The sequence below is a fragment of the Onychostoma macrolepis genome, chromosome 13, assembly GCF_012432095.1.
Source record: "Onychostoma macrolepis isolate SWU-2019 chromosome 13, ASM1243209v1, whole genome shotgun sequence".
Classification (NCBI taxonomy): Eukaryota; Metazoa; Chordata; class Actinopteri; order Cypriniformes; family Cyprinidae; genus Onychostoma; species Onychostoma macrolepis.
Genome location: NC_081167.1, coordinates 11787979 through 11812812, shown reverse-complemented (window position 1 = coordinate 11812812; position 24834 = coordinate 11787979). Strand labels below are relative to the sequence as shown.

The window sequence follows — 24834 nt, the reverse complement described above, 5'->3', positions numbered from 1 at the left end:
TTCACCTGCCTCAACATCTCTCACTGTTTACACTCGGATTGATGCACATTAGCAAACAGACAGTGGTATTCTACACTTATTTACTACCTTATATTTTATATTACTCTTTTATTTTTAATCTGTAAAATAGCACGTGTTCCGTGGTCCCCAGGGGCTTTGGGGGCTCGAGCCCCTGCCCTTTTTTTCAAAATTATTCAAAAGTACCCCTCTCAGACAAATATTAATGATATTGTGGTCAATAAAACAAAATGCATTTGAATTCTAATTAACATGACAATGTGTAGGCTACAAAACGGTAACTAATTGCTCAAAAGTCTGAAAATTCCTGTATATTTTTACATATCTGTAAAATCTGAGGCGTTGCTAGGTTGCGTGCGTTTTGCTCGACTGACTGATATTCCAGTCTGTTCAGAAACCATATGCTCTCAAGCCATATGGTTCTTTCAGTGAGTGGGTCGACGGAAGGAAAAAAAATAAACCAAACGATATTTTAAACTTTTTTTCCCCCCATCAATAATCAAAGCTAGTGTGTCGATTTAATTAAAAATCCATATATTATATATTTTAGAATATTAGGCTACATAATTCATCAATGCCCGTTTGTCATGTAGCCTAATCATGATCTGGCTCAAGTTCAAATTTCATTGGACAATGTGAAGTGGAGCGGTCATTTTCCGTTCTTATTCATACATCGGTGGAAAATAACATGGGACAGACGAGCTTTATTTGTGGGGCAATCTGGATCTAAGGTTTGTCTCATTTTATAAATCAAATTAGCCTACATCCCTGAGATAATATATGCTGAATGACTACAAAAGCACTGCACAAAACAAAAGTCGCAATAATGGTAATCAGTTGGCTATTCAATTCACTTATATTTATGTATAATATCCTACACCGTTTACTATTTCATGAAACTCTCATAGTTAATGAAGCCCAGTGCCACCTACAGGTCTATTATGTGAAGTGTAGGCTGGCGAAATAGTGACGTGAAAGGACTTTATATTACCATTTTAGATAATTGTGCAGCATTATGAAAGTGTCTTATGCTCATCAAGCCTGTATTTATTTGATCGAAAATACAGAAAAAACCTGTAATATTGTGAAATATCACAATTTAAAAGAATGTTTTTCTATTTTAATATACGGTACTTTAAAATATCATTTATTTCTGTGATTCAAAGCTGAATTTTCAGCATCTTTACTCCAGTCTTCAATGGATGGTCCTTCAGAAATCATTCTAATATGCTGATTTATTATCAATGTTGGAAACAGTTGTGCTGCTTAATTTTTTGCTTTTTATTTTTATTTTATTTATTTATTTTGGAACCTGTGATACTTTTTGGGGGGGGTTCATTGATAAATAAAAAGTTAAAAAGAACAGCATTTATTCAAAATAGAGATGTTTTCTAACAACATCGATCTTTACTATCACCGTTTCTATCAATTTAACAAATCCTTGCTGAATAAAAACTAATTTCGTAAAAATAAAATAAATAAATAAATAAAAATACTTACCGCAAGCTTTTGAATGGAAGTGTATATTGTTACAAAAGTTATATTTTAAATAAATGCTGTTCTTATTTAACTTTTTATTCATCAAAGAATCCTGAAAAAAAGTATGACCGGTTTCCAACATTGCTAATAAATCAGCATTGCATAAAATGTATTTTAAAGTATTACAATTTTGATCAAATAAATGCAGGCTTGATTTTCATTTTTTTTCACATTGCCCCTTTTTTTCAATTTGGGTAATGCATTTTCATTTTAATTTTTGCAACTTATAAAACTTTAAAATATGTTTTTAATTTGCATATTAAAACTACTGTAGAAAACGGCAAATTTAAATGATATAATTGAATTTTCATTTTCATTTTCCACTAAATGTTGCACATATGAATGGGAAAATCTAAATTTAAATTCAGAAATGCATTGCTATTTTGCATAGGCCTATTACATTTCAAATTGAATTTAGCTACACATATGCTTCCATAATTTAGCGAACCTGTTTGACGCTGTATTCTGAACCGTACACTAGCATGCTACTACATTTACTATGGCAAAAACAGTTAGAATAGTATGCTAGTGTCCCGAATGCAGTCTGATTCTTTAAAAATCATCGAAAGATTCATTGGCGAGTTATTAAATAACATATTGAAGTAGCTATGAAGCCCCATTTAGGTAGTGTCAGGGCATGGTAAACAAAAAATAAATTTAATATAATTGCAAATAGTCTGCAACACAGTTCGATACTATAATATAATGATATCTTCCTCAATACAGCTCACAGCCTAGAGTGATGGTTTGACAAAACGACTCGAGAGGTAATTGAATTTCTCCCTCGTCTCTCCGGTCTCGGGTAATCAAATTACTCCCTCAGCCGCCAGAGGACGCTACTGTGCCCTGCGCTTCAGCAGCGCGCTTCTTCGCAGCCTTCAGCCTAGTGACAGCAGGAAACCAGGAAAAGGGTGAACGAATGTGTTGTTGTTTTGAGCCGAAACAGGTAGGATTCTGTATGTGTAACATACTGGCAACAAAAAAAACTGATTTACCACGACTATTCAAGCTTATGCAGACGTGTTTTATAGATGAATGTCGAGGTGTAGTGATTAGTTCGATGTATGTCGTACAGACACATGAAAATGTAAAGGCTCTTAACATATTTTGATATTTTGACACCAATGTTTTATTCTTATTCGAAAAGATCGTGCTTTTTATAGCAATGCAATTTTATAACGTTTTTTTGTCCTGGCTGACATGTCATGCCACTGTTTTCACTTTCTAGTCCACTCCACTGTCTTTTCTCTGTTCCTCTTCAACAGATTGCATGGGTGCAGAGCAACAGCAGGAGGATGTTGCAATCTGTTTGTCACCACTGACTTCTGCATTGTGAGATTGACAATAGAGTGACTGTAGGTCTGTGTGAGTGGCTGTCATGTCTGCAGCCTGTCCCCCGCAGTCTCCTGGTGTGGCTAAGACTGAAGTGCTGGTAGAGGACTGGTGTCCCGTGCTGGCTGCAACCTTTGCTTACTGGGACAACATCCTGGGACCTCGTGTACAGCACATCTGGGCCCCCAAAGGTCAGGGGTTGTCGCTGCTCAGTGATGGAGAGGTCACGTTTCTGGCCAATCACACGCTGAACGGCGAGATTTTGCGAAGCGCGGAGTGTGGCGCAGTGGATGTGAAGTTCTTCGTCTTGGCAGAAAAGGGAGTCATCATAGTCTCGCTCATTTTTGACGGAGAACTCAAGGGTGATAAGAATACTTGCGCGCTGTCAATCATCCTGCCGCAGTCAGAGCTAAGCTTTTACCTGCCACTGCACAGTGTGTGTGTAGAGAGACTCAAACACATCATCCGCAAGGGACGCATCTGCATGCAGAAGGTCTTTGCTCAGAGTTGTGCATCTTTTACTTGTGATCCAGCTGTTGTTTGTTAGCTTTCGTAATGTATGTGCTGTGTATGTTTTATCATGTAGGGTTACAACATAATCTCTGTGTTGTCATCTGAGATTGTTCCCATAATGGAGCTTCTTACCTCCATGAAGAAACACAGTGTACCAGAGGAAGTGGATGTGAGTATTTTGACATATTTGAGGGGCTTCTGGACACTTTTTGTTTACCGTGGGAATTTAGAGTAGATCGGAAATGTTGAGGAGAGAGAAGGAGATTTGTATGTGAGCCGGACTCAAACTTGCTTCTGTCATATTTATAATGAAATGAGCTAAATAAAATAGAAAAATACAGATCAAATAAAACAGTACCATTACAACAGTTCTTGAAAATATAACAGTACTAATGCAATAAATGAATGAATGATGCATTTACATAGTGCTTTATTGTGTATTGCTGTACACCCAAATGAAATAAAACAGTACTACTACAGTAGTTATAAAAAATAGTACTAATGCAATAATTAATAAAAAGACATATGAGTAATGAAATGAAAAGAAAAGAAATGAAATAATAAGTAAGTGCAGGTAACCTCTCGATCATATAATTTTTTGGCATTTTTCTGCATGTTGGTTAAACAACATGACTATTGAGCAGTGAGCAGAACTGAAATAATAATAAAGATTAACTACTTGATATGTTATTTAAAGGAATTAATTAGGTTTTTTCTTCATTGTAAAATTAGGAAAGTTTCACGCTAACATTTTTGTGCCCCCCAAAAATCATAATTAATTTTAATTCAGAAAAATTAAAATCATGCATCACAGCACGAAATAAATTTATTCAAGTCATTGTATGTATGAATGGTATTTTTAATATATTTTTGAATATATTAATATCCAGAACAAAACAAATTAGCATAATGTGATTGACTCATTAATGAACATTGTAAATACTTATAAATGTATTATTTATTCAATTTGATGTACTGTATTAATTCTAATTTATAAATACCATTGTACAAACAAAACGGTGGCTAGTTCCTAATGGTGTACAATATGTATCTAGCTGGAAGAGATCCTCACTCAGTGACAATTACATTAGATCTTTTTCTAACAATTTTGAAATATGAAATGTATTGAATGTTTTTCTCACTTTCACTGAAGCACATAAAGAAATACTTTTCCTCATTACAGCTAAAGGACACTGTGCTCAATGATGATGATATTGGAGACAGCTGTCACGAAGACTTTTTACACAAGTAAGACATATTGCATCTTTAGTAGAAGTCAATGATCTGAACTGAGTTGCTTGTTTTCATTGTTTAGGTTGTGATGTTTGTCATCCTTCTCTATCATAGGGCTATCAGCTCTCATCTTCAGACCTGCGGCTGTTCCATGGTGGTTGGCAGCAATCCTGAGAAAGTCAATAAGGTGCACATTCCCACATGTACATTCTCAACATTCATATCGGAGTATGAAAGTCATATAATGATGTTTCCTTTTGTAGATCGTGCTCACGCTGTGCCTCTTCCTCACCCCTGCGGAGAGAAAGTGCTCTCGACTATGTCACCCCGACGGCTCATTTAAATATGACACTGGCCTCTTTGTTCAAGGCCTCCTTAAGGTATCCAGAGTGTCCCTCCATGGGAAACTCATAACCACTGCCCATTTGCACAGAATATCCAGTACTAAATTACTTGGGTCCATAACCATTAAAGACTCCTGGTGGCTTTGCTGTGTGTTATAATGTTATAAAGGTCCCTCTTTTCTCTTTCCCAGGACTCCACAGGCAGCTTCGTGTTGCCCTACCGGCAGGTGCTCTACTCTCCGTACCCCACCACCCACATCGACGTGGACATTAACACGGTCAAGCAGATGCCACCCTGCCATGAGCACACGTATCATCAGCGGCGCTACATGCGTGCTGAGCTCAGTGCCTACTGGAAAGCCGCCAGCGAGGATGACATCAGTTCTGACAACCTCATCAATGCCCAGGACTCCTACACACCAGACTTGTATGACCTTTGACTTCTACATATCTTCTTAGTATGGAAACTGTATCATGATTGGTTGATTGATTCTTATTGACAGGATAACAAGATCTCTTTTATTCAAATACACACGTTCTATATTTAAGGGATAATGTACAGTGAGTTGGTTATTATTGCAAAGCGAAGGGATCTTGTTTCGTCTCGAAGGTTTATTTTTTTTTGGATTAATGTTGACTGCTGGTGATTAATGACCTACTGACTATACATTACCCTGCTTATTATACGACTACTTACCAAATTTATAAAGAGATTAAATGTGAGAAGATAGAGATCGCAGAGAGATACAAGATGTAGCTCAGTGTTTGATAGCAGGGACGAAGGATAGTTTAGTGGTCATTGAATACAAATATTTAAATTTAGTTTTTTTGATTAAAAAAAAAACATTTAAATATTAATTGCTCTTAGGACCTGTTAAAATATATGGTAATGCTTTACAATAATGTTCACAAATTAGTTCATGCATTAGGAATAAATTAATCTTAATTTATTCATGAATATGCTAATAATTGTTTTTAATTTATGTTCTGTCCTAATACAGACTACTGTTCAAAGGTTTGGGGTCAGTAAGAACTTTTTGAAAGAAAGAAATACTTGTATTCAGCAAGAATGCTTTAAAATTGATCAAGAATGACAGTAAATACATTGATACCATTATAAATAAATGCTCTTCTTTTGAACTTTCTATACATAAAAGAATCCTGAAAAAAAAAAAAATCATTAAAAAAGGCTGTGTAACAGTTTCAACATTAATAACAATGAGAAATATTTTCTCGAGCAGCAAATCAGCATATGAGAATTTTTTTTTTTTTTTTTTAAGGATCATGTGACACTAAAACTGGAGTAATGACTGCTGAAAATTTAGCTTTGCCATCACAGGAATAAATTACATTTAATAATACATTCAAGTAGAAGTTATTTTAAATGGTAATAATAGTTCATGATCTTACTGTGTTTACTGTATTTTTGATCAAATAAATGCAGCCTTTGTGAGCATAAGAGTCTTCTTTCCAAAGCATTTAAAAATATTGCTGACAATAAACATCTGTATGGTTGGGTATACTGTACATGTTAATTCATACAGCTATGTAGAATTTAACATTAACATTAAGATTATTTAATGCTGTAAAATTATTATTCAGTGTTACAATTGCTTTAAGTAATGTTAATGTAAACTGCTAATGTAAATGTATTTTGATCTGAGTTCTCTGTATGAAGAAATGAGCTCTGAGATGCTTGTTTATAATGGATGTTTGTCCTTGAAATTGTGAATAGTCTCCACTCTCTGTTAATGTCATGGTTCAGGGCTGTGGCCAGCATAGAGCTGCATCATTGATTTGTTTTCAAGGACTGTCAGTGACTGTTTGGCCAAGAATATTTCCATTAAAAGTTCACAGAGTTGCTGAGAGGTGAAACAAGAGACATTTTACATCTCATTTGAGGGCACTCACCGTATCATTCACACGATACGCTGTGTACACATACAAAAACAATGTAATCAGCGTCACATGTCAAGTAATCAACTTTTGAATCTTTTTTTTTTTAGAGAATTAAAAGCAGCACTTAAAGTTTCTCAAAAGGAAATGAGAGGCTTCTTTACCTTTGAATCTCTAACTAAACTTTATGGCTTTTCCTAGAAATATATTTCAAGACGTGATGCACAAAGACACACTTGTGAAGTCTTTCATAGATGAGGTAAGTCTGCAAGGCTTCCTTTTGACTCCCTTTCTTCTGAGCTTTATAATAACACTCTCTGCTTTGTCCTTGATAACATGTATGTGTTTGCATCTTTGTCGATCTCTAGGTGTTTCTTTTGAAACCAGGTCTGTCTCTGCGGAGTGTGTATTTGTCCCACTTCCTTCTCTTGATGCACAGGAAGGCCCTGACACTGCTCAGATATATTGAGGATGAGACGTAAGTACAGCAGCTTTGTGCTCACATCTTGTACAGACACTACACAGTGTCATTTATTGGACATATTTTAGCTAGAAATTAAGTATCATGTGCTTACTGTAGATAATTAATGCACTTATATGCAGTGAATGACAACAATTTTCAGTAACATCAAGCTCAATTTTTTTACTATTATGTACTGTAAAGGTGGGTGATATACAGTATCTCACAAAAGTGAGTACACCCCTCACATTTCAGCAACAATTTTAGTATATCTTCTCAAGGGACAATACAACACAAATGAAACTTGGATATATTTTATAGTAGTCAATGTGCAGCTTGTATAGAAGTACAAATTTACTGTCCTCTAAATATAACTCAACATATAGCCATTATTGTCCAAATAACTGGCAACAAAAATGAGTACACCCTAAGTGAACATGTCAAAACTGTGTCCAACGTGTCAATATTTAGTAGGGGCACCATTGTTATCTAGCACTGCCTTAATCCTCCTGGGCTTGGAGTTCACCAGAGCTGCGCAGGTTGTTGCTGGGATCCTCTTCCACTCCTCCATAATGACATCACGGAGCTGCTGGATGTTAGACACATGGTGCTTCTCCACCTTCTGCTTGAGGATGACCCACAGGTGTTCAATAGGGTTCAGGTCTGGAGACATACTTGGCCACTCCATCACCTTCACCTTCAGCTTCATCAGCAAGGCAGTTGTCATCTTGGCAGTGTGTTTGGGGTCGTTATCATGTTGGAAAACTGCCGTTCGGCCCAGTTTCTGAAGGGAGGGCATCATCTTCTGCTTCAGAATGTCACAGTACATGTTGGAATCCATGTTTCCCTCAATGAACCACAGCTCCGCAGCACTCGTGCACCACCATGCTTGACTGTAGGCAAGACACAATTTTCTTGGTACTCCTCACCAGGGCATCAGCACACATGCTGGACACCATCTGAGCCAAACAAGTTTATCTTAGTCTCGTCAGACCACAGGACATGGTTCCAGTAATCCATGCTCTTGGCATTCATGTCTTCAGCAAAATGTTTGCAGTCTGTTTTGTGAGTCAGCTTCAGGAGATTCTTCCTTCTGGGACGACGGCCATGCAAACTGACTTGTTGCAGTGTGTGGTGTATGGTCTGAGGACTGACAAGCTGACCTTCCGCTTCTTCAACCTCTAAAGCAATGCTGGCAGCACTCATGCGTCTGTTTTTGAAGTCAGCTTCTGCACCTGACGCACAGCACAAGGACTCAACTTCTTTGATCGACCCTTGCGAGGCTTGTTCAGGGTGAAACCCGTCTTGGAAAACCTCTGTATGTCCCTGGCCACTGTACTGTAACTCAGTTTCAGGGTGTTACTGATCTTCTTACAGTCTATAGGTCATCTTTGTGGAGAGCAACGATTCTATTTCTCAAATCCTCAGACAGTTGTTTGCCATGAGGTGCCATGTTGAACATCCAGTGGTCAGTATGAGAGAATTGTACTCAAAGCACCAAATTTTAACTGCTGTAAAACAAGATACACAAATTTGTATAGTCCTGTCAAGCAGACAAAAACATGAACATGATGAATAGGACATGTGGCCTTGCATGGTTAAACGACGTATAGCTGTTATCACTTAGGTATACTCACTTTTGTTGCCAGCTTTTTTGACAATAATGGCTGTATGTTGAGTTATTTTCAGAGGACAGTAAATCTTTACTGCTATACAAGCTGCACATTGACTACTCTAAAATATATCCAAGTTTAATTTCTACAGAACTGTCCCTTGAAAAGATATACTAAAATGATTGCCGAAATGTGAGGGGTGTACTCACTTTTGTGAGATACTGTATATACTGACATTCAGAAGTTTGGAGTTGGTAAGATTTTTAAACGTTATTGAAAGAAGTCTATTTTGTTCACCAAGAATGTATTTATTTGATCGAAAACGCAGTAATGTGAAATATTACTGTAATTTGAAGTAACTGCTTTCTATTTTAATATTTTTAAAATGTAATTTATTCCTGTGATGCAAAGCTGAATTTTCAGCATCATTACTCCAGTTTTTAGTGTCACATTGTCCTTCAGAAATCATTCTGATATGCTGATTTGGTGTTTAAGAAACATTTCTTATTATTATCAGTGTTGAAATATATTAATATATTTGTGGTACATTTTAAATTTTGATAAATTTTAAGGATTATTTGATGATTACGAAGTCATTTATTTGAAATAGAAATCTTTTGTAACATTATTGGTGTCTTTACTGTCACTTTTGATCAATTGAATGCATCCTTGCTGAATAAAGTTATTTTTAGGAAAAAAAAAAAAACAGCAAATTTTTGAATGGTAGTGTAAAGAATTATTTTTTGCATGATTTAAAATTTTAGGTTGGTTTTTATTTTTATTTAATACAAGTCATTAATATTGCAATGAAATTTTATCAATAAATAGAAAATGATTTAATATAATATTTAGCCATTTTAGCTGCTCTGCATTGCTTATTTCAATCTAAGCAAAAACCAAAAAAGTTATCCTTTTTAAATTCAAATCAAATTTAAATTAATTTAAAAAGCTCTCCTTTTTAAAATTAAAATGGAATTTTAATTAATAATAATAAAAAAGGTCTAATTTTTTTAGTTAAACTTGATTCCAGTATACCTTCAACATACCTGGCTGTATTTTTAAGTTGCGATTATGTTGTTTATTTTATGATAGAATCATTGTGTTATTAATTATTATTAATTACAGGCAGAAGGGCAAAAAACCTTTCAGATCTCTACGCAACTTGAAAACTGATTTGGACTTAACGGTGGAGGGTGACCTGAATATCATCATGGCGATGGCGGAGAAGCTCCGGGCAGGCCTTCACTCCTTTGTTTTTGGGAAGTCTTTCCTTACCAGTGTGCAGGAACGTGACCTCCTCATTAACTTCTGACCTCTGAACCCTGTGTTCATCACACCGCAGGACACTTTGGTCACTCTTGCATCCTGATGTTTATTTTAGTATATTTATTATGCATTTTTTTGTTTACAGCCTTCTGAACAACACCTGCTGCTGAAATATCGACTGATTCACTTGTGTTTAAAATAATGATTACCTGCTTAGTGATGCTGATTAATTCATATTTGTGTGAAGAAGATTTGGTGCGTATGAGATTCTTGAATGGCTGTATGAGACACTTGTTCAAACAGTGTTTGGATCTCACACTTAACGGCTTTTTGGTTAACGGCTAACTAATATATACTTTCGTTCATAGCACAATAAATTGATAATGTATAACGTGGCAAGGAACAAAGTTGAAGTAATTTTGTCCTCTATGGACATGATGACTTTCCTCTGATTTAAATTGGAACACTATAAAGTAATTTAAAATACAGTTTAATTAAAATAACCTTTACTTTGTAATAACATTCCCTGGCCTTTTATCTATGATTGTCTGTAGACTTTACAGATGACAGATCTTTTGTTATTTTGCAGAACCCCATTCACTGGGAGACTTTTCTTTGTTCCTTTACTTAAGTCTAATAAACTAAACTAATGGTTAATTAAGTGTCTCATACCTTCGCATCTGGCTTGGGGCATGAATATACGAAAGCTGGTGGAAATGTGGGAAAAGCGAAGTGCAACTTGACTCATAAGGCCAAATCTCTGGTGTACAATGTGCAAGGAAGTCAGCAAATAACAGGAAGGGCCCCATAGACATCTTGCTTTCATTTTGAAGTGTTCTTCCACAAGATATTACTCCATTGCTATGTATGTTATATATCAAACAAACATTGCATTAATGGTAGACTCCTAATGTTTTTTCACGACATAAATGGAGTTCTGAGTATTTTGGACTATTTATGAAATCATAATCATAATTTTATTATCAGTGTTGAATACTGTGACATGTATATTGATATATTTCAAGTTGTAACTGTGTTGTCGTAATAAAGTGTGCCTTTTGTTTGCGAAACATGACTTATTTGATTGTACCTGTTAAAATCTTTTAGTTATTCTATGTTCTAAATAAAGAAAGAAAAAAAAGATTTTGAGGCTTATATGGGGATTATTGGGGGGGGGGGATCACTTTATTTCTGTAGTCTTGAAGGGTTGGGACTGGACAGAAAAGCATAACAAGGAACAATCTATTATTTATTTTATTTGCAGTACAGTGGCAAAGGTATTTGAAGTCGGTTCTGTCAAAAGGGTTTTTACAAAAAGGCTTAAATATACTAATATATTCCCACATTTTAATATTAAGTAAAATATTTTCCAGCATTGACAGCACTGTTCAATGTTATATATTTCCTATAATAAATAAATGGTTATAGTGCATTTAATGCATTGCATATCTTACATTTTAGATAACCTCATATTATTTGCAACGGACCACAGATAAAGTCATTACCTGAAGAAAAATTCTTAATTACTGTATCAGCGTTTTCTTTCCCCCTCCTTGACAGTTCATTAATCTACTGATTCGAGTCTTGCGTTCAACCTGACACAAATAACTTACATTTTATTGGCTGCTCTCCATGTCACTCACGCCAAGATTCTATGACCTCGTCCTCTGATTGGCTCTGTTGTCCACAACAGATCTGTGATTGGTTACACCTGGCACATGACCACAAAACAGGAAGCACAAGCGTTGTCCATGTAAATACTCCGGAAAAGAACTAGTTTGAGAAATGGGTGCTGTCGCCTGAGAGGAGTATGAGAGAACAGCTCTAAGGATCATGGCAACGTGAAATGTAATTCCACACTCTACAAGGCGAGGTGGGTACGCTGCGTGTTCCCAAACAGGTCGTATGTGTGTATGTGTGATCACGGACTGCGGCCTACGATACAGCAGAGATTGTCTGGATTTGATCCTGGATCACCTGCTGAGCCCAAGCGCTGCTGTCACACACACAGCCATCTGTCCGTTGCATTAAATATGATCATATTTCCAAGTACTAATGTTCAGTTATATCTGATCTTGCTGTTTACAATCATCAAAAGCTTGTGCTTGACATGCCAAGAGCGAATGCGTAATTAATACTTTCTTTCAAAATCATCATCATCGAGTCGCTTGTTTTGTACGGGTTAAGGTTATCCCGTCATATTTTTTACCTTTAATCTGGGTGAACTGTACACATTTGAGTTTCATTAATCTACAGTTTATTATTCAGAAACGCTTTGGTCTCTGTAGGACATAGACGTACAATGGTCCAGTTGTTACACACAGAAATAATGAGCTCCGATATTGTGTAACATGCCTCACCTTTTCCCGAAGCTTTTTATGGGACAGAATGCGTTGTATAAGATGTAGTTCCCTTTATTTTGGGTGGAATTAATTCCGTATGTTTGTAAGAGTAGCACTAGCTGTCATATGTCACAGTGAGCTGTGATCCTGTCATGTTATTAATGCACTGGATAACCGAGTAATTAGACTCAGCTGACACTGGATTCTAGAGTTGCACAGGTGTTAACATCTCTGTTTCATTTTCATTTTGACGCTCACATTAATAGTTAATTTTCTGCCAATTATTTTAAATTGTTGACTTGGTATATGATATCCAGGATCTTTTGTGTAAATAAATACAGGGTTACAAATTTTTGTTCAGGCACATTTGTATGACGTGCTGGACTTTATTTAGCTATTTGATTAAGATGCTGTTTTCTGTCATGGTCCCGATCAGTTTATTTTGCTGTAAATGGCCAGCTAACTATACATCATCTGTCTTATTAATAAATGAAGTGCACGGACATAAAATTAATTTTATTATGGTGTACAGACAAGTTATTGTTATTGTTATTGTTGCTGTTATTGACCATGTAGTAACTAGTCCAAATGCAGTACTGGTGTATTTGTATGATTTGTTTTTGTGTAACTTAGCAATATTAACTTGTGACGTATTGTCAAGTATGGTGACCCATACTCGAAATGGTGCTCTGCATTTAATCCATCCAAGTGCACACACACAGCAGTGAGTAGTGAACAAGTGCACACACACACAGTGAACACACACCCGGAGCAGTGGGCAGCCTTGCTCCAGCGCCCGGGGAGCAATTAGGGGTTCGGTGCCTTGCTCAAGGGCACCTTAGTCATGGGTCATTCACAATTCCGGCGCGAGAATCGAACCAGCAACCTTCAGGTTACAAGCCCGACTCCCTAACCATTAGGCCACGACTACCCCTTAGTTCAGAGCAGAACATGCCACAACTGATCTAAGGAATTCTACTGCGCTATTTGTTATCAGGCGTTCACATCAAACTAAAAGCATGCAAATCTGAGCTAATGCAATTTTGCTTAAACATTAGTTTGGTGGATATGTTTATAATAACCATGACACTGCTGCAGATTAAAGAAAAGTTGGATCCACTTTCTATCAAGTGTCTTTAACTAATTAGATTTAAATTAATCAGTATGTACTTATTGTGTACACGCATGCTTTTTATCTTTTACTATTATTTAAAGGGGTCATGAACTGAGAAACCTAAATTCCCTTGATCTTTTGACATGTAAGAGGTCACTGTACTATAAAAATATCCTGTAAGTTTCAGAACTCAAAATTTTGTTGTTAGTCTAAAAACAGCTTATATTGAAGCCAGTCTGCCAAAACTACTTTTGTAATATTGTGCTCTAAAAGAAGAAGGTGCTCAATGCCTGCTTCAACATCACTGTCTGTTTAGCTCCGCCCACCGATTCATGCATGTAGTTTCCAAGAGAGGTGAACGCGCAGGTCTATGCAGAAACCAAACGATAATGATGGCTCTAAAGACAAGACACGGTGCAGTGCCAAGTTGTGGAAAAACAAAGAGTGAATGAACTTTATTTTTAATGAAGATCCAGATCACGTCAGTAAGAACTCGGTCCTTTGTTCACTTCATTTTAATGATATCTCTCTCTCTCTCTCTCGAGTTATTTTATACGCTTTTGACCTAAATCACAGCAGCTGTCAAACATACACAGCTGTTAGCCAATCATAGCAGTGGGCATTTACTTCTGAGTCTACAATACACCACGCCTATTCAAACAGAGCGTTCTGATGAGGGGGTTAAAAACAGGACAGAAAATAGCTTATTACTTCTAAATTATGATGTTTTTTTGGTGTAAAAATCTTGATAACATTATAAGTGGACCTCAGAGAACAGTACAAAATAAAAAAACAAAGGCAGTTCATGACCCCTTTAAAAAATACCTACATGTAGTTACACATGTAATTAAGTTCTGTAGTTAATGCGTATATAATTACACTGCTGACCCTACTAATGCTCCTTAACCCACCCTTAAATCTAATCATACCACCAAACCTGTACTTAAACCTAACTGTATCCCACCTTAATAGCATCAAATGTGTTTGCAATACAGCATGGACACAATAAGTACATTGTACCTAACAATACATTTTTGACATAAGTACATAGTTGTTAAAAACAATAATAATAGAACCCAAAAAGTAAAAGGTGTAAGAAATTCCACCAGACCTTCTGTTTTTACTGGCTGTGTGTAGCACCTACAGCTCTGCATGTTGTTAAGGGTTGTTTTTAACAAGGTCTATGATAATTCTTAACAGATTGTGTGTGATTCAGTGTGGATTGTTTTGTTAATTCTGTATTTATGTAATGCAGGTTTGATAAAAATGCTTTTATTGAAGGGGGGGGATTGACTCGACAGCCAATCTGCAGTTTATAGCAAACACAGTGCACAGTGGCTCACACACTATAAAAATAACTTGCATCCAGCTTTTCCCAACTTCAGTAGTTTTTTGCCATCTATTTTTTTTAAAAGGTAGACTGGGTGTTCGTTCATTTTAGAATTAACTACTAGTCTAACTTTAAGAAACTAGTTTACACAACTGTGTGGCATTGATGCCCAGTGAACACAAAACTGCTAAGCAATTGGTGGTTGAGTGGATTAAAGAACTGAAAACACAAAATCCTCATAATAGATATTTTATCCTTTCTAAATAATTCTAAATAACGAAAAAATTCACATATCCTTTTATTTCCTCATGTTTTGACCAAACACACAAAATTAAATGATTCAAGTGCAAGGGATTTTGGGTATCAGCCTGTCAGTTCTACCTGCACCTTCAAATTTGGCATTATAAATATTAAATATACTATTTAATATTTCAAGTTGTTCATACTAAATTGTCTATTTAAATGTTTTTCAATATCATCAGCATTTCTTAACAATAAATAGGCTAGTTAAGTCAGCCTTTAAAACAGAGTGTCTGACAAAGTGGTTCAATTTAAAAAGTGCATGTAAAGAGGGTATTTACACAGAAAATGTCATATAACAAAATTTTTTGGCTTTTATGCTGTTATAACTGTCTACCCTAAATTTGGACTGTTTTAGTTCAAAAGCTTTATATGTGGACTTTTAATAATTTTGTAATAAAAAGCTTACTGATATGGCACCTTTAATGTTGAACGTTATGGTGGTAGCTACATGAGTTATTGCTCAAATACCTGCACAACCTTTCTTGAAGATTTGAAGAAAGGGAAGCAGCGTTTCTGTTTTAGAATTAAAGACTGCTCCTGTTGTTCAATAGCAGATTTCGTCTAGCTTCAAAATTTTGACTTTACAAGGGTTAGACAAGAGTCAACCTCAACACTAATTCAAACGGATTCTTCTCCTCTTGTGTAAGCCTGAAGAGTAGGATGAGATGAAGGATGTGTCTTGACTTGAAGAAGCGTCGCGTATCATTGATATTCAGCTGACCCGGTAATGTTCAGTTGTAGATTATATGCTGTTTTTATCATAGAATCACAGATAAGTCACTACAGAATCTCATTATTTTTTTAATATGTCGCTTCTTTCACATGATGGGCTGACATCATTATGTTTGGTCGTGTCTCATTGTACCTTTTCATCTGAAAACTATGTCATACTGAGAGCTGTCTGGACAAACCTGTCACGCTAGAATAAAAAAGCATTATCGAAAGCAATATCTGTACAAATGACACAGCTTCTAGTTTCACGGTCACACAGATGTGTTCATGCCAAGTGTTAGAAGTGTTGCATGCAAATAATACAAGAATCATATGCTGAGCATTGTGCCTGTGACTGCATTTTTAATTGCCTGGATGAGCTGTTTTACATTCATGCATTTGGCAGACTGATTTTCTGCCGTATTTAGTGCTGCTGGACTTAGTAAAATGACATTTTATATGATAAATGATCTAAAAAGTGTGATCCAGTAGTCTGTGGGTATGTGCTGAAGTAAGAGTAGAGTGTGTGAATAAGTGTTAACCGCTGAATGGATACAGCTTATGTTGTTTACGTGCTTCTGTTTACAAATGTCTTACAGTTGCAGGTTTAAGGTTCAATTGGGTTATTTTGGATTTAAGGTGGATTACATGTGGATTTGCTTCTCCCTTTTCAAGCCTGCTAACATACCAGATAAAGGCGCAATTCACAGTCACTGTAATTAGTCTGTGATTGTTAATAATTAATCAACCAGCATTTGCAGACAATGACACTTTTGTGTTGGTTCTCTCTACTGTAGCTGTTTCTTTCTTAAGAATTTCAAATATATGTCCATCACATTTCCCTTACAGCTTTATTTCCGTTGTCCAACCAAAAGGAATAGTTCACCCAAAAACAAAAAATTGCAAAAAATGTACTCACCCTCAGGCCATCCAAGATGTAGATGAGTTTGTTTCTTCATCGGAACAGAGAAATGTAGCATTACGTCACTTGCTCACCACTGAATCCTCTGCAGTGAATGGGTGCCGTCAGAATGAGAGTTCAAACATCCGATAAAAACATTACAATAATTCCCAACTAAGTCCAGTCCATCAGTTAGTGTCTTGTGAAGCAAAAAGCTGTGTGTTTGTGATAAACAAATTTCAACATTACTGTAACTTCTGGCCAAAATAATAGTCCATAATCCATAATAACGCTTCCTCCAGTGAAAAAGTCTCCTGTTGTCCTCTCACATCAGAATCCACCAATATATTTGTTTAGAACTGTTTTGCACTCTTTTTGCTTGTAAATGATGCTTGATCTGTACATATTTATCTCCTGTTTGATGAGGTAAGCAATATTATAATTAGAGGATTTTTTGGTGGAGGCAACAGTTTGAAATGAAAAAAGTCTTAACAGTTGGATTTGTTTATTACAAACACAGTTTGTGGATTACTTGCATTATTTGTGGATTATAGTGATGTTTGATGACGGCACCCATTCACTGCAGAGGATCCATTGGTGAGCAAGTGTTGTAATGCTAGGCAAAATTTTTACAAATCTGTTCTGACAAATAAACTAAATCGTGCATCTCATGCATATTTTCATTTTTGGTAAACTATTCTTCAAGGATTCTCTCTCGCTGTTCCACGAGAGCTAAATTCAGATGAGATATAATGCTGTCTTATTTTGCCGACAATTAAGTTAATACAAAAACTACATATATTTCCTCTATAGCAAAAGCGCTCCGCTATAAGAGGCTCAAACTGACTCGCATGACTGAAAATGCAATCAGATTAGATTACCAACAGTTTACTAAAAACATTGTGCCGTACACAACATGGAGTCCTAATTATGTGAATGTTTTCCAAGATGGTGGATCACTTTAGGAAAGTTAATGAACTAGTTCTGTGTCTTTAGCCAAAGAACCTCCCTTTTTGCACACTGTGTTTGTGAATAGTCAAGTCAAGTCACCTTTATTTATATAGCGCTTTTACAATACAGATTGTGTCAAAGCACTTAACAGTATCAAATTGGAGGATAGAGTGTCAGTAATGTATAATAAGATTAAACACTCAATTTTCAGTTAAAGGTATTTCATTATTGAATTCAGAGATGTCATTGAATAGTCTGCTGATTGCACATTGGCAGTCTTCTTCATAAGTCAGAGGTTGATGCAAACCCTGTGTAATTTGATAGTGATGTCTATTCTGCTTATCTGCAGTGGGGTGTAACCATGGAGAAAGCCAACACCAGTTTCCCCAGTTATAATGAATTAGATGACTACCTCACCAGACGCAACTCCAACTTTGTGTGGCTCCTTGTGGGTAAGCGGGCAGCTAATGTGATTTAGAAATTGTTTTTGTTCTGCAGATCATAATTAGAAAAATGTCTAGACCGGATGTACCTAGTTCATCGCTTTGGGCTTTAAGTTGACAAATGCACCACTTCCGTTTTAGACTACTTTACTTTATTTCCACCATCTGTCTAAAAATAAAATAATTTTCTTTACAAATATAATTTATGAATTTTCTTTGATCTATATGTAAACATCTTTTAACCGCTGCATCAAAGCCAGCTTGTGATGCTTCTGGCCTAATTCAAATAGTTTGTAAATGTATATTCGTATAACTCAATTTACTTACAGATTCACTGCTTTCAGAGTACACAGTCTTAAGTTGACATGACACGATGTTCAGCACAGACACTGTATTATACACTACTGTTCAAAAGTTTGGATTCAGTATTTCTTATTATATAAAGTTAATACTTTTATTCTTTTATATTTTTAAGATGTATAGAATGTTAAAAAAGATTTCTGGTTTAAATAAATGCTGTTTTCTGTTCATCAAAAATCATGTATTCTGTATCAAAGGTATTCAATCATCCACAAAAAAAATTGAGCTGCATAACAGTTTCAACGTTAATAATAATGAGAGAATTCTTGAGCATATTAGAATGATTTCTGAAAAATCATGTGACATTGAAGACTGGAGTAATGATGTTGAGAATTCAGTCTTGCCATCACAGGAATTAAATTGTATTTTAAAACACATTTAAATAGAAAACTGTTCTATGAAATTGTAATAATATTTCATATTATATATTATAATATTTCACATTATTTTTTACTGTATTTTTGAATAAATAAATGCAGCCTTGGTGAGCATAAGAGATTTAAGAAACCTTAAAAAATCTTACCAACCCCAAACTTTTAAACAGTAGTGTAGATCTCTTGCAGGTGACTAGTTTAGCTTGTGTTATTTGCTCGATAAGGCTTAGAGCCTACTCCGTTATTAAGGATGGTGGTTTATGTGCATGTTGTGTTTGGATTTATGATTTACACAGCCACTATTATGTCATGTGGATGGATCATATACCTGACATACTACAATTCCCGTAATATTGGACTCATCCTCACCCTCATCATTAACCGTCTCTATAAGAATGGATACATACACATCGGTGAGTTAGCCACAATATTGTTGTTTTTTGCTCATTGATTTTTCTGTTACATACATTTATTTATTTATTTTCCAGGTTCATTTTCATTCTCTGTGCTGTCTGGCAAGGTCATGTTTCGAGATGTCTATTTCATCAATGAAGACATGTCGATCAGGTACACAACACAGAATAATTCAAACTCTGTCCTTTTTATCGAAGTCGTATTTGACACTCTACTTATTCCTGTTGTCCGTGTGTTTTCTCATTGTTTATTGGTTATATCCCATCTTTATTTACTCTTATTGGTAACTTTTTTTTTTTTTTTTCCCAGAATTCAAGATGGGTTACTTATTTTTCGTTGGTGGAAGATGTACAACCCCAAACAGAAACAGCATGGTCAGTGCAAAAGCATAACAAACAACCCTCACAAATTGTGACAGATTTATGTTGTTGTTTCTGGGACATGCTTAATCATAAAATAAATCCCACAAATATTGTACATGTCTTTTATTTTCAAATACAATTCTCCATGAATTGTGGGTGAAATGCATGTGTATTGATATATTGTTAGTTCTGCTATTTCTAGACCCAAAGGCTGAGACACGGCTCTATCTCACGGTTAACGGATTTGAGTTCCATGTGTATAATCGCATGGATCTGTACACTCGGCTTCAGGAAATATTTGGCCTAGAGCCCACCCTTATCCCGTCCCACCAGGATGAGGAGAAAGGGCAAGAGCAGAGGGATAAATCCATGGAGAGGTAAACATTGCACTAATACAAGAAAAAAATGGCTTTGATTCTGGTACATAAGATTAAAGGTGAATTTTTTTTTTTTTTTTTTTTTTTTGAATGTTGAAATGCTTCGACCAGCTTTTAATATGCAGAAACAACTGCAAATAAGCTATTTATAGACTGATTTCCTCCGTGTAAACATTGACCATCCCAACATAAAAGCATTGGCCCAACCATCCATCTATTTGGCGAATAATTGACAACAGGAAGTGTTGTTTTATTTGTTGATTTTTAAAATGTGCATATATTACCTGTGTCACCTTCAATGTAGCAAGTGAAGATGTCAGCGTTACTTAGCAATAAAATGGGATATAAAATAAAGTGTTTTATATCTAGCTTCATGTTGTTTGAGCATTTCCGCATGTAGGCAGTATTTGTGATGGCTACAAAACCATTGATTTATTGTTCATTGAATTTTCTAAATTGAATCTAAACAATGGCTTGGAGGCATTCGCATTGTTTTTTTCTAATGTTGCAGTACTTCATATCCAAAAGAATGTGCTCATGAATGAAGATGTGTTTTTGTTGTTTTTGAAGTGTTCACATCAAAGCTGAGACTCAGGACCCGTCATATTCCTGGAGGTCTCTCATCCCCGTCATCAAAGTCAACATCAGTACAGTGAGTTCTGCAGTCAACGTTTCTCCCATTCACCCGTTTCCTGTCTGACATCAGGACACTGCTACCTGCGTCATTCATACTGTAACAAAGAATTAAATCTGCTTAATATTTACCTTCCCATGCCTCAACTTATATAACTCTCTCTGGTTTTGCCCTCAGGGTCGTGTTGCATTCGGTAATCACCATCTTCCCCAGACCCTCTGTATGAATTTTGACGATGCCTTCTTGACATATGCCACCAAACCACCTAGCAGCCACTTGGATCAGTTCATGCATATTGTGAAGGGTTCTCTGGAGAACGTCCGTGTCATGCTGGTGCCCAGCCCGCGATACCTGGGCCTTCAGAATGATGAGTGAGTCTAATAATCTCTAGTCTATAAGAGTAGATTAGATTTTTGTCTTTGTGCAAGTACAGAGCCAATGAAATAGCTATAATCTAAACTGATGTGCAAATAGGCATACTGTATATTATTTAGGGATAGCATGAAATCACTAGGTAAGTACAATTTCTTGTGTTGACATATTGACTACTGAAACAGACAAGCCCTTGATTTGTTCTTTGTAAATAGTCTTTTGTTTACACTGTCATTCAAAAGTGTGCGGTTGATAAGATTTTTTTTTTTTTTTATGGTTTTGAAAGGAGTCTTTTATGCTCACCAAGGCTGCTTTTATTTGATAAATTTTCTATGGTTCTTTGATTAATAGAAATGTCAAAAGAACAGCATTTATTAAGACATTTTATTAGAATAACGACATCTTAAGACAGAAATTCGGATAGGTTAATGAATGCAAAATGTGTCATTTAATATCTCTGGTGATTTTTTTTTTTTTTTTGAGACTTTACATTTAAATTGCTTATATTTCTGAAAAGTTAATCTGTCAACTTTTGAAGGGAAACTGGCATTTGGATAACACACATGGCTACAAAGCTGATTTAATAAAGTCTTTAAATAATATTAAGTGCAGATGGTATGAAATATAGATGGCCAATGACCAGTTCAGTGCAAATGGCATGTAGTATAAATAGAGAAGGTGCTGTGTACAAGTGATAATGAGGTATATGTGGCCGTTGACCATTACCGTGCATATGACATGGTGTGTAAATAGAAAATAGGAGAATATGGCCAAATGTCTGGATTGATGCAGGATAACGGGCTATAATAAATGGCAAATCACCACTACAGCTTTTATAATACCCACAGGGAAATACAAGGAAGACATTTGTGCTTGTACACACAAAAGTTTAGTTGTATAGTGAGAATACGGTAGTCTTTTGCTGTATCATGAGACATGAATTTACTCTACTGTATGTGTATTGTTAGGTATATATAATTATCAATGGTTATTAATGTGCTATTTTGCACACAAAGGTTTATTTAAGTAATCAGAGCTGTTCATTTGTTCCATTAGTTACAACAATTATACGCACTGATCTGTGTAATTTAATTTAGATTGAAAGTAATATTAACATAATGACCTGAATGTTAATTGCTTTTTGTATAGATAAGCTCTTTCCCATGTCATTTATGGTTTATCTGAAAGTAAGCGCAAGTTAATTTTCATTGATGTAATGAATTGGTATGCAAGAAGATTAGTCTTGATTGTCAGCTGCTTGATTGCTAATGATTAATGATCTGTTAGAGTGATGTAGGTGTTGTTTAAAGAGTGAATTCCTGTCTGTAGACCTCCCAGGCTCATGGGAGAGGGCTTTGTGGTCATGCAGTCGAATGATGTTGACATCTACTACTACCAGGATGAACCAGGTAATCATTGTGACTGGTTAATCTTTTTGTCTTTCATTATTTTGTGAATAAAGGTCTGGTCTGGTGATGTTTTTTGGTATATTGGCATAAATGGTGATAAGAGTGTTTTTGCAAATGTTTGCTGTGTGTTTTTTAGGTTTGGTCCCAGAGGAACTGGAGAATGGAGACACGGAAGTCTGCTCTGAAGATGCTAAGCTACAGGACTTGCCTCCGTGCTGGGGTTTGGACATCGTGTGTGGCAAAGGAACAGACTTTAACTATGGCCCATGGGCTGACAGACAGAGGTACAGGCACACGCGCACATGGTTGTAGTTTGGTTTGTGGTTTTATTGTTCAGGTTGTGGAAGGCTTATTAAAGCTACTACATTTATGTGACATTCTGTTTTTCTGGTTGGTATTGCTTTTGATTATTATTACTATTGTAATAGACAGCAGCAGGAATAGACCTTTTTGTCTTCGCTATTTACGTTTAGTAATTTACTGTTGGTTCACTACTTTTTAAAGGGGTCATATGATGCAATTTTCTTGTTTTACTTTTCTTAGTGTGTTATGTAGCTGTTTGTGCATGTATACGATCTGCAGAGTTACAAAGTTCAAAGTCTCCCACAAAAGGTTTTATTCTATCTAAAGAGAAGGCTGATCCAGACTGGGCTAACATGCCTCCACATGTCTACATCACAATGTGGAAATATTTGCGTAATGCTGCCCAAATGTTCATGCAAAGAAAGAAGGCGTGGTTTCAGTAACCGCAGTAGTGTTGGTGCAGCCATGTCAGGGAGACACTGTGTGTTTCTATGTGAAAGCAAAAGCATTTTATTTGGCCTTCCGAAAGTAGATGCAATTAGAAATCATTGGTTAAGATTTGTTTACAACAGAACATCACAACCCAATGTTCGAATTTGTGCAACGCATTTTAAGTATTTAAGTAACTACAACGACTGTAAGTATGTTTTGTTATTAGTTTAAGTATTTGCTATTGACTGTTCAAATGCGGAGTTATGGGCAGTGTAGAGTAACGCGTTGTATGTGTGTGTGTGTGAGAGAGAGAGAGAGACAGGGTCACATCACAGTGTGAGTCAACTGTCTTAACCGCGGCTTGTGTACTGCAAATACATACGAGCATCACTGTCTGTCACGCGATTCTGTTCCCCTTCCGGGCTTGAACTGATGGTAAAACTAAGGACATTATTATGTCTTTATATTTACTTTAAAAGCTGAAGCTCACTATTATGGTAAGGGGCGTTACACTTCTAACGCATGATTGTGGTGTTCGGCCAATCACAATGCACTGTGTCAGCTGGCCAATCAGAGCAGACTGTCCTTGTCGGAAGGAGGAGCTTTGAAGAAAATGGTGCGTTTGAGAGAGGCGGGGCATAGAGGAACTACAATAATGTACAGTAATTTGAAAAATAATGTGTTTTTTGAACATTTAAAGCATGTCAACATATTCTGTTACACCAAACACACAAAATAATGATCTTTAAAAAAGCATCATATGACCCCTTTAAAGGTTTGAGGTCAGTAGGAAGTCTTTTAGGCTTACCAAGGCTGCATTTATTTGATCAAAGTTCCAGTAATAACAGTGATATTGTAAAATATTATTACTACATTAAAAAAAAAAAGTTTCCAGTTTTTATATATTTTAAATTAAATTTTCACATTCCTGTGATGGCAAAGCTGAATTTTCAGCATCATTACTCCAGTCTTCAGTGTCACATGATCCTTCAGAAATCATTCTGCTGATTTGGTGCTCAAGAAACATTTCTTTTTATTGAAAACAGTTGTGCTACTTAAATTTTTCAGGTTTCTTTGAATCGAAAGCTAAAAAGAACAGAATTGATTTAAAATAGAAATCTTTTGTAACATTATAAATGTCTTTATTGCCTTTCTTGATCAATTTAATGCATTCTTGCTGAATACAAATATTTCTTTCTTTCAAAATTCCATTCATTACTTTGTGATTTGACCCCTACAGAGACAGCCTGTGGAAGTTCTTCCTGCCTGCAGACTATCAGCCAATGAAAGTGAGCGATGTTGCCACACCAGGCAAACCCCGACAAATCCTTGCCTTTGAGCTGCGTATGAACATCATAGCTGATGCAACAATAGACCTGCTATTTACAAAGAACAGGGTATTTACACGCACACATACACACCTAATGATTCATTTCTGAGTGGCACACTCCTATGCATAAACGTTTGCTAGGGCAAAGTTTGCTTGCA

General features: G+C 35.9%; 2 protein-coding genes across 12 annotated transcripts in view; both read left to right on the top strand.

Moving 5' to 3' along the window:
- Positions 1–2345: 2345 nt before the first annotated feature.
- c9orf72 (C9orf72-SMCR8 complex subunit) lies at positions 2346–11357 on the top strand. The gene is made up of 10 exons (XM_058796875.1): positions 2346–2503; positions 2823–3382; positions 3476–3571; positions 4586–4650; positions 4750–4822; positions 4899–5015; positions 5171–5406; positions 7077–7134; positions 7244–7353; positions 10074–11357. Exons 2-10 carry the CDS (start codon positions 2936–2938, stop codon positions 10258–10260), a joined length of 1389 nt encoding a protein of 462 aa, XP_058652858.1. The 5' UTR covers positions 2346–2503; positions 2823–2935; the 3' UTR covers positions 10261–11357.
- A 593-nt stretch (positions 11358–11950) lies between these two features.
- kiaa1109 (KIAA1109 ortholog) overlaps positions 11951–24834 on the top strand; it is a 69328-nt gene continuing 56444 nt past the window's right edge. For 9 of the 11 annotated variants that reach the window (XM_058795146.1, XM_058795151.1, XM_058795150.1 and 6 more), the window contains exons 1-11: positions 11951–12087; positions 18216–18318; positions 19340–19456; positions 19532–19610; positions 19767–19831; positions 20007–20196; positions 20767–20848; positions 21008–21201; positions 22532–22611; positions 22748–22895; positions 24587–24743. In XM_058795146.1, coding sequence (XP_058651129.1) covers positions 18228–18318; positions 19340–19456; positions 19532–19610; positions 19767–19831; positions 20007–20196; positions 20767–20848; positions 21008–21201; positions 22532–22611; positions 22748–22895; positions 24587–24743 — 1203 coding nt within the window. In that variant the 5' untranslated portion in view covers positions 11951–12087; positions 18216–18227. The remainder of the gene's footprint in view (positions 12088–18215; positions 18319–19339; positions 19457–19531; positions 19611–19766; positions 19832–20006; positions 20197–20766; positions 20849–21007; positions 21202–22531; positions 22612–22747; positions 22896–24586; positions 24744–24834) is intronic. The other 2 variants (XM_058795152.1, XM_058795144.1) reach the window with 1 other exon arrangement.